General features: G+C 51.7%; 1 protein-coding gene across 3 annotated transcripts in view; it reads right to left on the bottom strand.

Annotated features, from left to right (window-relative positions):
- Nucleotides 1-1,200: 1,200 nt before the first annotated feature.
- NRF1 (nuclear respiratory factor 1) overlaps nt 1,201-12,064 on the bottom strand; it is a 73,619-nt gene continuing 62,755 nt past the window's right edge. For all 3 annotated transcript variants that reach the window (XM_065633028.1, XM_065633009.1, XM_065633017.1), the window contains one exon: nt 1,201-3,072. In XM_065633028.1, coding sequence (XP_065489100.1) covers nt 2,909-3,072 — 164 coding nt within the window. In that variant the 3' untranslated portion in view covers nt 1,201-2,908. The remainder of the gene's footprint in view (nt 3,073-12,064) is intronic.

Here is a 12,064-nt window from a genome sequence, read left to right as displayed (position 1 = left end):
TTCCTACCCTTTCCCAGCTGCAGCAGCCAGGCTCTTCCTGACCATCCAGCAGCGCTTTTGGGGTCAAATCCTGCAATTTGAGGACAAAATCTGCAATTTGGAGCCAGATCCTGCAATTTAGGGTCAAATCCTGCAATTTCAGACCCGTCCTGGCCAGAACAGCACTGGGATGGGGGGGATAGAGGCAGCAAACCCAGCTGGGCCACGCACAGGAGCCCAAATTCTGGACCCCCCCCCTGCAATGGCTGGGGGAGCCCCCCAGTGCCCAGGCTGGGAGGGCAGCAGGATCCCACCCCCCCCCACCTCTCCCCAGCTTGGAAACACAAAGCGAATGTCGCCGGTGCCGCTGCAGCGGGAGGCCCCGACCTGCTTATTAAAGACCGATTAACGAAGATTAAAGCTTCACGGCAGCGTCTGCCAGGCTGAGCCGCCCCCGCCTGCAGCCGTGCTGCTGGATCCAGGGTCCCTTTGGGGCACCCGAGCCCGGCCGGGGGACATCCCGGGGTCCCCAGACGCCCCCGGGTCACCCTCCCAGCAGCATCTTTCACGTCCGAGGACACTGAGCCATGTTGGGAATCAGCTCCCAGCTCCTGGTTTGGCCAAGGATACCCATGAGCATCCTCCCACATTCCTCCTTTCCTTCCTTCTGTCCGTCTGTCCGTCCTCCCAGCCGTCCTCCGCTCTTTTTTCTTACCCCAGGCAACAAGAAAACCCGAAGGATTCACCTGCAAGCATCCCGCTCCGGCGTTCCAATAAAGCTTCTGGAACCCATCGCTGTGCTTCTCTGCTCCTTCTTGGGGCTTTCTGCACCCCCAAAAAATCTCCCCGGTTTGTCGGGACCCTGTGACAATGGTGCTGGGCTGGGCTGTGGATGCTACAGCTGAAAATGGAAGAATTCAACCCAAAAGCCCCTGGGTGGGAGCTCGGGGGGATGCTCAAGCACCCCCGTGATTTCCACTCAACCCCCAGGTTGCTGCTGGAAGAGCAAAAAGGAATGAGATAAATTGCAAAAAAATATTAATTAAGTCCCCAAATCATCCCGGAGCTGGCGGGGGGGGCGGGGCACGGGACCCAAGCCCAAAACACGCCCAGGGTAGGGTGGGATGGCAGGATACACCAAAACCCCCCAAAACACCCCAAAAACAGGAGAGGCAGATGCAGGGGTAGACACATTTGTAACAATTTATTGAATGAGGCAATAATAGACACTGGGAAAACAAGGGGGGGTCCATGCTCTGCTACTTGCCTGGTTTTTGTCTTTTTTTGGGGGGAGGTGGGAGGGCTGGGGTGGGAACCTCCGGGACTAAAAGAACGTCATTTCATCGCCAAACAAAAAAACCACTGACTTGAAAAGCCACCGACATCTTCACGACGACAATAAAAAAATAATAATTAAAAAAAGGAAATAATAAGAAGAAATCGGAGAACCAGGACTGTTTTCTATGGAAAGATCTCCCTCCCCTCGTTAAAGTACAGAAGAAATGTATACAAAGAACATCTGATTTTTTTTTTTTTCCTTTTTCCCATATAAAACAAGTAAATACAAGAATCTGAAAACTTCCTCGAAAGCGGAGCAAGACGTGGAGAACTTTGTTAATGGCCACTTGGAAATAATAATTAAAAAAAAAAACCAAAAAAACCCGAAAATTAAAAATTAAATACCATGCACAACTGCACGCGCGGCGGGGCTGCGGCTGCTGGGAGGTTTGGCCCACGGGAAAGTCAAGTAAAATTTGCACACCCCTCCCCCAGGCATTTTTTTAACCCTCCTGGAAAGGTTTTTGGGTGATGGGGATGACAAGTCCCCGGAGTTGTGCTGGGGGATGCAGGACTGGGGGGTTTGGAGGGTCGGGGGGTGCAGAGAGGTCCCCCAAAGGGAAGGGTCTGCGCTCCCATCCCCCCCCCCGCCCCGTTACCTTCAAGCAAAGCTTTTCTTGCAAAAACGGGACTTTTTGGGGAGGATGGGGGGTCCTGGGGGGTGGGGATGGGCTCTTTGGCAAGGGGAGGTGAGGGGGGGGACACAGCCAGAGCCCCTCGAGAAGCGTTGCCACTCCGGTCTAGATCCACAAAAATGGGAAATAATAATAATAATAACAATAACAATAATAATAAAGAAAAAAAAACAAAACAAAAAAGGTGTAAAATGGCAGGTACGTTTCGGGAGCAGAGAAGAGCAGGTCTCCAGTGTGCACACGGGGAGCCGGGCGGGCAGCCGGACCCTCGGGGACGTCACCGCGGGCAGGTGGCCCCGCGCGCCGGGCGGGGGGAGCGTCGTCCCTTCCAGACGCCGTCACCCCCCTGCAGTCACACATGCATTTTTATTTCTTTTTCCCAGGAGAGGAGCCTTTAACTTTTTTTTTTTTTTTCCCCCGGTCGTTTTTGCGGTGGATTTTTAAATTTTTTTTAAGTTTTTTTTTTTTAATATAAAAGTCCACGTTTAAAATCTTCGAAACCTAATTTGCCAAGTGCGGACGGCCGTGCCCGGGAAGGTGCCGGCGATGCTGCTGGAGCGGTTTTCGGCCGAGGGCATCCGTGCCCCCCCAACGCCTCGATCCCCCCAGGCCTCGTCCTGCTCCATCCCGCGCTGGGGGGAACACGGGGGTTACGGGGCTGCTTTTTGTTTAGTTTTGGTTTTAAATCTCCTCGGAATGAAAGTCCCATCACAATTTGGCTTCTCACTCCTATGAGAGCAGAGTGGCGCTAGAAAAATGCACTTAACACACATCCTCTGCTAGTATGAATTTTTTTTTTTTTTCCTTTTTAAAAAAAAAAAAAGTTAACAAAACCTTTGCTTCCAAAGCTGGGAGACTCAATGCCACCTGATTGCATCTCTGGAGAGGCGTAAAAAAATCATTCGCGTAAGAGACGAGGGAAAAAAAATCACCATGATCCTTGGCTCTGGGCATCGTCACTGTTCCAAGGTCACCACTTCCACTGCCTGCCCGTCCATGGTGACAGCACTGTCCGCTATCCGCGTGGTCACGGGTGCCATCGCCACCTGCACCGGGCCGTTGCCTTGGGCCAGGCTGGTCACCACCGTCTGGTACATGCTGACGGGGATCTGGACGAGACCTGCGGAGAGATTTAAAAAAATATATAAATAGGAGTGGGGTTGGGAGGGAGGGGGGTGTAGACAAGGCCGGGGTGGCCACGGGTTGTGGTGGGGTCACCAAGGGTTTGGGGGCTGAGTTTGACATGGGGAGGTGATTCTTGGGATCGACCACGTCCAGCTCTGGGTCCTCAGCACAGGACACACATGGACCTGCTGGAGAGGGGCCAGAGGAGCCCCAGCAATGACCCGAGGCTGGAACAGCTCTGCTGGGAGGACAGGCTGGGAGAGTTGGGTGCTCAGCTGGAGAACAGAAGCTCCGGGGAGACCTTAGTGCGGCCTTTCCGGACTTAAAGGAGCCCATAAGAAAGATGGGGACAGACTTTTGAGCAGGGCCTGTTACAATAGGACAAGGGGTGATGGTTTTAAACTAAAGGAGGGGAAATTCAGACTAGATATAAGGAAGAAAATGCTCATGATGAGGGTGGTGAGAGCCTGGTCCAGGTTGGCCAGAGAGGTGGTGGATGAAGCATCCCTGGAGACATCCCAGGCCAGGCTGGACGGGGCTCTGAGCAACCTGAGCTGGTGCAGATGGCCCTGCTCATGGCAGGGGGGCACTGGGGGAGCTGGGAAGGTCCTTCCAACCCAAACCATCCTGTGATGTGTCCGTGCCAGTGTAATTATCTGTGGCTTGGTGGCCTCGCTGTGCCGGACTCACCCACCACGGTGCCACGTGGGATGGGATGGGGTCGGTTGGGTCACAGTGTGGTCGGCTCAGCCCATGTCACGGGGCTGTCCGGCCACAGGGAGAGAATAAGGTTAAAGAGGAAAGAAATAAAACATTTTTGGAGGAGGAATCCAAAGCAGACGCTGGGATGGTACCACGGGTGCCTGCCCCTGCCAGGCTGTGTTCTGCTGGAGGCAGCGATTGCTCCCATGTGTTCCCCCCACATCTGTGAATGTGTCACCCCACCAGCCGTCACCCACAGGTGAGGAACACACTCCGAAACGCATTTTTCTGCTTGATTTGCCCAGAACTGGAAACCCTGGGGCTGAAGAAGCGATAAATTTGGCTTCTCCCCGCTGTGACTTCTCCATCCCCTGTCACTCTATCTGCCACTCAAACACCTTCCCACTTTGGTGGCACATGAGAAGGAGCCCGTGGCTGTGCAGACCATGGACCACTCGTCCTGGCCATGAGCCCTGGACCTGCCACCGGCCTCTCCCAAACCTGATTCACCTCCTCCAGCTCATTCTCCGTCCCCACCGATGCACCGAGATGGGTAAAGGGCGACCAGCGAGCCCTGGCCAAGCCACACTGGCCCAGGCACTGGCTATAGGCACCCACACGTGTGTATATATATATATATATATGACACATAACAGAGTTAAAGGAAAGCAAACCGAGTTTCTCAGCCCTTCCACAATCACGGATGGGTCCCGCAAAGCAGGAAACATCTTTTTCCCAAGGGTGGCCCAGCTACAGAAAGGGATCAGATGTCCCCAAGGTGCAGCTGGCAAAGCTTCGGGTGCGTTTTTGGCCACGGAGGAAAGTGCCGCTGTGCCAAAACACCGCGAGTCCTGGTAACACCGACCAAGGTGACAACAAAACAACGAGGCCCCTGAGGATATTGTGATGTGAATAATGAAAAGAGGTGGAAAAAAAATAGCAAGGAGCACTGGTACTGCTCAATAGAGCTGGGCAGGGGAAGGGGAATAGGAAATTCTGTAGGTTGGAAGGGCTGTGGGGCATTGGAACAGGCTGCCCAGGACAGTGGTGGAGTCACCATCCCTGGAGGGGTTGAGCAGATGCAGAGATGAGGCTTTTGGGGACATGAGGTAGTGGTGGACTTGGTAGTATTGGGTTAACAGTTGGACTCAATGATCTGAAAGGTCTTTTCCAACCAAAACGATCTATAAACGTCACCTTTCCACTCCAATGTTATCTGCCTGTACGCTTGGCAAAGTGTGGTTTAGACTATGTATTGCAGTGCCTGTAACCACTATCTCGTACGTGACATTTCTGAAACGATCCACACCTTTGTTGGGGAAAACAACCAGCTTTTAGAGGTCAACAAATCCCTCCAGCCAGCAGCACAGGACGGCCAGCCCCCGAACCAGCATTCGGACCCTTTAAGACAGCAGGTTCCTGACCCGGGCTTTCCCAAAAAAGCAGGACAATCTCTTTAGATTCAGGTTTCTGTGGCAGAAAGCAGAGCTCTGCCCCGCCAAGGACACTCGTTTAATAACACGAGGCGGCAGCGCTTGGCTCGGTGTCCTCAGATAACTTACTGTACAGACAGGAAAGCTTAGGAGTTAATCACGCTGACCAGGTGGGTGACCCCGGCGGAGCTTTGCAGCCCTTGGCCATCCCGGCTCTCGGGATCTCACAGCACTTTGTGGGGGTAGGAAAGTTTCGGGACGCGCCAGCCAAAGGGTTGCCCCGTGCCAGAAGGGTTACGGCCACATTTGTCCAGTTCAGAGCCCAAGCAAGGAATTGCCTTCCTGGGGAGACGGTTCAACACAGCTCAACTACGAACGGTGCGGAGTCAGGAGAAGGTACAAAGCTCCCAGGGTGCTTTCTAACAGATGAGAGTTTTAGGCAACAAAATACTGAAATGAGAGCTCACACTCAGCCCTCTTGAAGAAAATCTCCTGTCAGAACCTTCAAGCAAACATTGCACGTCCCAGTTGAAGCAGGTGCTGGCACAGACCTGGAGATCCAGCCTGGGACGCACCTAAAATCCCCGCTCCAGACCAACAACCCAACTAAGCCCTTTGGGTTGCTAACCTGAAGGAGACTACTGGAGCTCTCAAATGACCATCTGCTTCCCATGACCAACCCAAAGACCAGAGTCCCACCACCCTCATGGACCACAGAGCGTGTGTTAAAAGCCCAATCCCTCCATGCTGTTCAAACACACATGTTGGCCAGAGTGGGGCTGCTGCCCAAGACGGGTTCTATCAAAAGATGGTGAGATGTGACTACCCAACCTTGGTCAATGATCGTGGCCAAGCCAAAGACCAGAGTGCCCACTACCCTCATGGACCACAGAGCACACAGCATTAAGAGCCCAACCCCTCCATCCTGTTCAAACTGCTGCCAAAGATGGGTGCTCTCAAAAGATGGTGAGATGTGAAGACCCAGCTGTGGTCACTGCCCACCACCAACCCAAAGACCAAAGTGCCCACCACCCTCATGGACCACAATGTTAAAACCCTGATCCCTCTGTTCTGTTAAAACGTGTGCTTTGGCCAGGGTAGGGCTGCTGCCAAAACAGGTGCTATCAAAATATGGCGAGATGTGAAGACCCAACCGTGGTCACTGCCCATGGCCAACACGAAGACCACAGTCCTCACCACCCTCCTGGACCACAGAGCACATGATGTTAAAAGCCCAATCCTTCCATCCTGTTCAAACACACATTGGCCAAGGTAGAGCTGCTGCCAAAGATGGGTGCTACCAAAAGATGGTGAGATGCAGAGGCCCAACCGTGGTCACTGACCACTGCCAACCAAACAACCAGAGTCCCCACTACCCTCATGAACATGCAACATCAAAAGAGCCTGATCCTTCCATCCTGTTCAAACACAGCCAGGGTAGAGCTGCTGCCAAAGACAGGTGCTATCAAAAGGTGGTGAGATGTGAAGACCCAAGCGAGGTTTTCTTAGGAAAGGTTGAGTTTGTGTCACCCAAGGTTTGGCCAAGACTGGCCACATCTTGGAGCGCATGGATGGGCAGAGGAGTCTCTGTGAGAGACGGTGACACGCAGATCCCTTTCTGCATGGGATTAAAGCAAATCGCCTCAGCATCTGACGTAGGGGCCTTCCTGCCAGGGGTGGTAACGAAGCAAAGGAGAGGGCTGGAGAGGCTGCTGCGCGTTAAAGCGGAGATGATCGCCCTTGGGAGAGAGACGATTAAACCACTGAGATACTGTAATCAGGTCTGGGATTGGCCCTGTGCTGCATCTGCTCAGACCTGCGCCCTGATTAGCCCTAATCTAGCTGGCATATGTTAATCTAAAGCAAGGATTTCAGACCCTTTCAATTGTATTAAAAACAGGAAATCCATTAGACAAAAAAAATAATAATAAAAAAATCACCGTCAACTTTGAGTCTTTGATAAAAGTACGTATCTGCAAAGCAAGTGGAGCTGTGCTGGGGTGCTCTGTGAGGAACAGGGACGGGAAGAGGGATCATGTTGGATCCCATCAGATCCCACACACTGCTCAGACCAGCTCCTGCCTGGGAAACGACAACAGCAGAGGTGACAAACCGAGTGATGCAGATCGTGGCCACGGGCTCCCGGCAGGAGGGGAGATGCAGCCGGGCTGTGCAGTTGCTTCCCCTTCATGAAGCCACCCAAAAAGCCCCTCTGGAAGGAGCGGTGGGCAAGACACGAAGCCCAAGCACCTCCATCCCCCCGTGCATCACCCATTCCTGGCCACCAACCTCACCCACCTGCCAGCACCTCCCGTCCTCGGCAGGGATGAGGAGCCAGCTCCAGCCGTCCAGGCGCAAGGACAACATCTAGGCAGGGATCTGGAGCCAGCACCAAAGTCCTGCCTTTCACTTACCTGCAGCATGCCAGGGAAAGAGGTTTTTTGGTGGATGATCAGCTGGCTTTGCTAGGAAGGAGGTTATGGCGTGGCCAGCATCACCTGATGGCCATGGAGGAGAATGGGTCAGGACAGAAGGGTGGCCAAGGGAGAAGGAAAGCTGTGGCAGGCGTTTGGGGTTGAGGTGGCCACCATGAATCAAAGGATTAGAGTCGATTGACTCCGAGACAGCTGTGGCTGGACTCTAATGCTGTGTCAGACAATATTAACGGCTGCATTTTAACCGTGGGACCACGACAGGCCGCAGGAGATAACGAAACTCTTGCTGTTTCAGCAGAGAAGAGGTTACAGCTCATAGAAGAAGGGTAAGGGTTAAGCTCTACCTGTGACCAGAGGGTCAAAGGATTCAAAGGCCAAAAGTCATGCGATGGCTGACGATGACATCTCACCTGGCATGGATGGAAGGTCAGCAGCAGCATAATATCAACCATTTTGATCCTAAGTGTCTGGTGATTGCATTAAACCACTACCAAGGGCTTTGGGGGAGAAGGTGAGGTGGGCGGGATGATTCAGTGCCCTGGGAACTGGTGTCCAGGTTCCGCAGTGCCCTGGACATCCAGGACAGTCAATGCTCAGGAGACTGTGGGTCATGAGATGAGAGGAAACGGCCTCAAGTTGCGCCAGGGGAGGTTGAGGTTGGATCTGGGGAACAATTTCTTCCCCAAAGGGCTGTGGGGCATTGGAACAGGCTGCCCAGGGCAGTGCTGGAGTCACCATCCCTGGAGGGGTTGGACAGATGGAGATGAGGTTCTCAGGGACATGGTTCAGTGCCAGGGGTGGGTTATGGGTGGACTCGATGATCTTGAGGGTCTTTTCCAACCAAAATGATTCTATAGTGCCAGTTTTTGCCCTGCTTCAACACCTCTTCGCCCTTGAGATCCAAGCAAATGCAGCACAAGGAAAATATACTACTGGAGTCTCCAGCTGTTGGGCACATTCCCAGTCCTTCAGGATCTGGAACACCATCCTACTCAGCAACACAAGACGGGCCTTTTTTTCCCCAGTATCAAAGGCTGAGTCCATTCCTCAAGGTGCATCTTTATCTCCTCTACGGTGTCTGGTAGTTGAAAGTGGCTCAGGCCATCTGCTAAGGTGCTCAAAGGACACAGAGAGTTAACTAGGCAAGCAGATCCACTCTTCAACATCCCAATTCCACAAACTGGTTCTTTCCTGACCACAGATGAGGTGAGGTTCACACCACCCTGGCTGTCGATTCATCCCATCGCTGCTAGAGGACCCATTTGTCAGCATCTCGCGTGGTTTTGCACCCGATAAAGCTTATTTAGTGGATATCTCATTCCAGGTATGAAGCAACCATGGATGGAAGGTGGGCCGGAATGCCAGTGCAGATCCTACCACCACAAAGGTCCCATCAGTGAAGAAGCTGTAACAGCCTAAGGCAACCTTAGATGAAGCTCTTTCTGAAGCTGGTCTGCAAGCATCAGGTTGTAATTTTTGGTTTTAAACTAAAAGAGAGGAGATTCAGGCCAGACATGAGGAAGAAATATTTTACACTGAGGGTGGTGAGAGCCTGGCCCAGGTTGGCCAGAGAGGTGGTGGCTGAACCATCCCTGGAGACATCCCAGGCCAGGCTGGACGGGGCTCTGAGCAACCTGAGCTGGTGCAGATGTCCCTGCTCATGGCAGGGGGGGCACTGGGTGGGCTTTGAAGGTCCCTTCCAACCCAAACTATCTGATGATTCTATGACCTGGCAGCAGATGGTATGAAGAACCTTGCTGCCATGTCTTGTGAATGTTTGGTGTGCTCTCATCGTGGCAGCAATGTGAGTTTACAGCCGGACAGTCAGGTTCTGCAAGCCTTGAAACACACCCTGAGTAGAAAGGTCTTCGCTGCTATCAAGACAGAGTTGTCTCAGCTACCTGTATGGACATTTAATGTTCATTCTGAAAGCTTAATCCTCATGTTAAATGCCCAAAGACACGCAGAACGGCTGGGAGAAGCTGAACAGTGAGTCATCTTGAGGGACCTCTCAGCTGCTAATCTCTCAGTGAGAGATGTCCTCTTCTCAGCTGAGATGGGTTCCTCCAGTGAATGTCTTGGCATGACCCTCTACGCCATGGGAAAGCTGAATGGCAGGACCTTGCACGTAATGTTTTCTGCCTGGTGCTCAAGCAGGAACACAAGAGCGAAGCCCTTGAAGGGTGAAGAGACAGGATCCAACCTCATTCTTGACCAGACAAGACAAGAGCAGTCACCGTCCACATGTTGAACATCAACTCAAGAAAGGAAACAGCCTCTTCTTCTTTCAATAAGTGCAAAATCCTCTTCTTTGGTAGCATCGGCTACAACAGAGAGCTGATCTCCTACCAAAGCAAACTCCTGTGGGAATGGCCTCTGGAAAGGAAGGGTTGTGAGCAAGCAAGAGGCAAATGGAGAATCATTATCCTTTGGTTCCTGCATCAGGGAGCCAGGAGTCTCAGGTGATGCTCAGCCCTGCTCTGACGTACCGAGCCAGCCCAGCCCCAGAAGAGTGGGAAAGGGAGATGGTGCAAACCTCGAAAACCTTTGGGGAGGCTCGTGAAGGAGAAATTGAAGAGGGGTGCTGTTAAGAGAGTGGAGTTTGTGGTTGTTAAAGCTGTGAAGCCACAAGAAATGCTGCTTTGAGTGCTGAGCATGGAGGAGTGAGGGGCACAGGCCTGGAGTCACCAAGCAGCACAAAAATATTTGCTCTTGGGATTTATTTTATGGGGTAAAATAGAAAATGTACAATGGCTTCAGTGATCACCTTGGAGCCCTAACGGAGCATAGGGTATTGTCTGTTTTTTAGCTAGTAGACATAATCTTATAAAAAACCAGGATCTCGACTGAGAGGTGCATGTTCCCTCACAAAAGGACTCCACGGCCCACTCCAAATCATCAGAAGCCATGGTCAGCCGCAGCTCTTCGGGATCCACTGGCATCAGAAACACACCAAGGAGAGAAAACAGATCTGATGCCAAAGTTGATCTGTCTTGCTTTGTCCTCTTGGATGCCAAAAAGGGGATAAGTGTTGAAAGTTGCCTGGTTTATCATTTGCTTTGAACACCTGCAAGAGCTGCAGGGTCAGGAGACCACCATGAGCAGCCTTAAGCATCTCCCAGACCTCTGCTAGAGCTCTGAAGACCGTGAAGTCCTCACGCCGACAATGGAAAAGGCTAAAAAGAGTGAAATTCTATGATTCTATGAATTTTTCCACTGGACTTTCTTGGCCGTTGACCTCCACTTCATCCAGATGACTTTGCTTGCTTCAGTCTTCTCAGCTACCACCAAGAGGAAACAAGAAGAAACTTTGCTTAGCATGATCCTACCGTAGCATTTTGCAGTAGATATTCCTGTGACTTCTTTTTCCCCATCTCCGGAGGCACAGGGCTGAGCAGTCCAACCGAAATTCCTGCGCACAGGCATGCACCGCAGGGCCCCAGCACACACGGGTCAGCAGATACCATCTCATCGCTGCGTTTCGTTCCGAGCCAAAGGCGCCTTTTGAAGACAGCGATGGAAGAATTCTCGTAGGCAATTCAAAATAACCAGCGTGCAGATTTTAATGCACAAAAATCGAGCAGGGAAATATATCACTGGAGACCTCTGAACGACGGAATATTTGCCTTTGGTGGGCAGCATAATGAAAGGACACTGTGCTTTGATATCTAGGACAGCCTGTAAATACATCAAGACTGCCGCAGATAAGTAGGGAATAACCTGATCGCCTTTTCAAGAGTGGGATAGAATAAGATACAAACTGGAAGTGCAGCATGGAAAGCTGCACTAGATATTTGAAGGAGAAAAAAAAGCTAAACAGAAGGTTAGTGAAGCTCTGGAGCAAAGTTTCCACCACTGGAGGTGTTTTAGACCCAGGTAAGACTGATGCTGGCTCAGGCCAGGGGCCGGTTTAAGCCAAATTCCTTTCAACCTGGTACGTGAACAAGGTTTTGCAGGCTCCATTTTATGTAAAGAAGCTTTGGTTCACTGATGGCACCAATAAGCAAATCTGAGACAGCACTAGGACGTAGTGGACAAATCATTGGCCCTACAGGTTATTTCTTGACGGTAAACTTGGTTCGTAGTCAACCACGGGATATACCTCATTCTCCCAGCCATGTATAATTCATTTTAGCAACACAGCAAAACAAGAGAGACCTGTTACACTTCACTGCTACTGGTTTTAAAAAGGATAGTTATGCAACTATACAGCTCTGTGCAGCTGTTTGCAGTCACATCTGTGTTCTGGCAACACGGCCGGTATCGTTGCCTACAATAAAGGTGGCACAGCCACCAGTACTTAAATAACTGCAGAGCAACTGTGTCCTTGAACCGAAACCTGGAGTAAAGAGCATTCCGCTCCTCACCCAGGCAGTGCTGGAGACTCCCTGGTGTGTGAGTGCTATCACATAAGAGT

Source organism: Caloenas nicobarica, chromosome 1 (assembly GCF_036013445.1).
Source record: "Caloenas nicobarica isolate bCalNic1 chromosome 1, bCalNic1.hap1, whole genome shotgun sequence".
NCBI classification, from domain to species: domain Eukaryota; kingdom Metazoa; phylum Chordata; class Aves; order Columbiformes; family Columbidae; genus Caloenas; species Caloenas nicobarica.
Note: the sequence above shows the minus strand (reverse complement) of the source record. Positions and strands in the feature narration are given on the sequence as shown.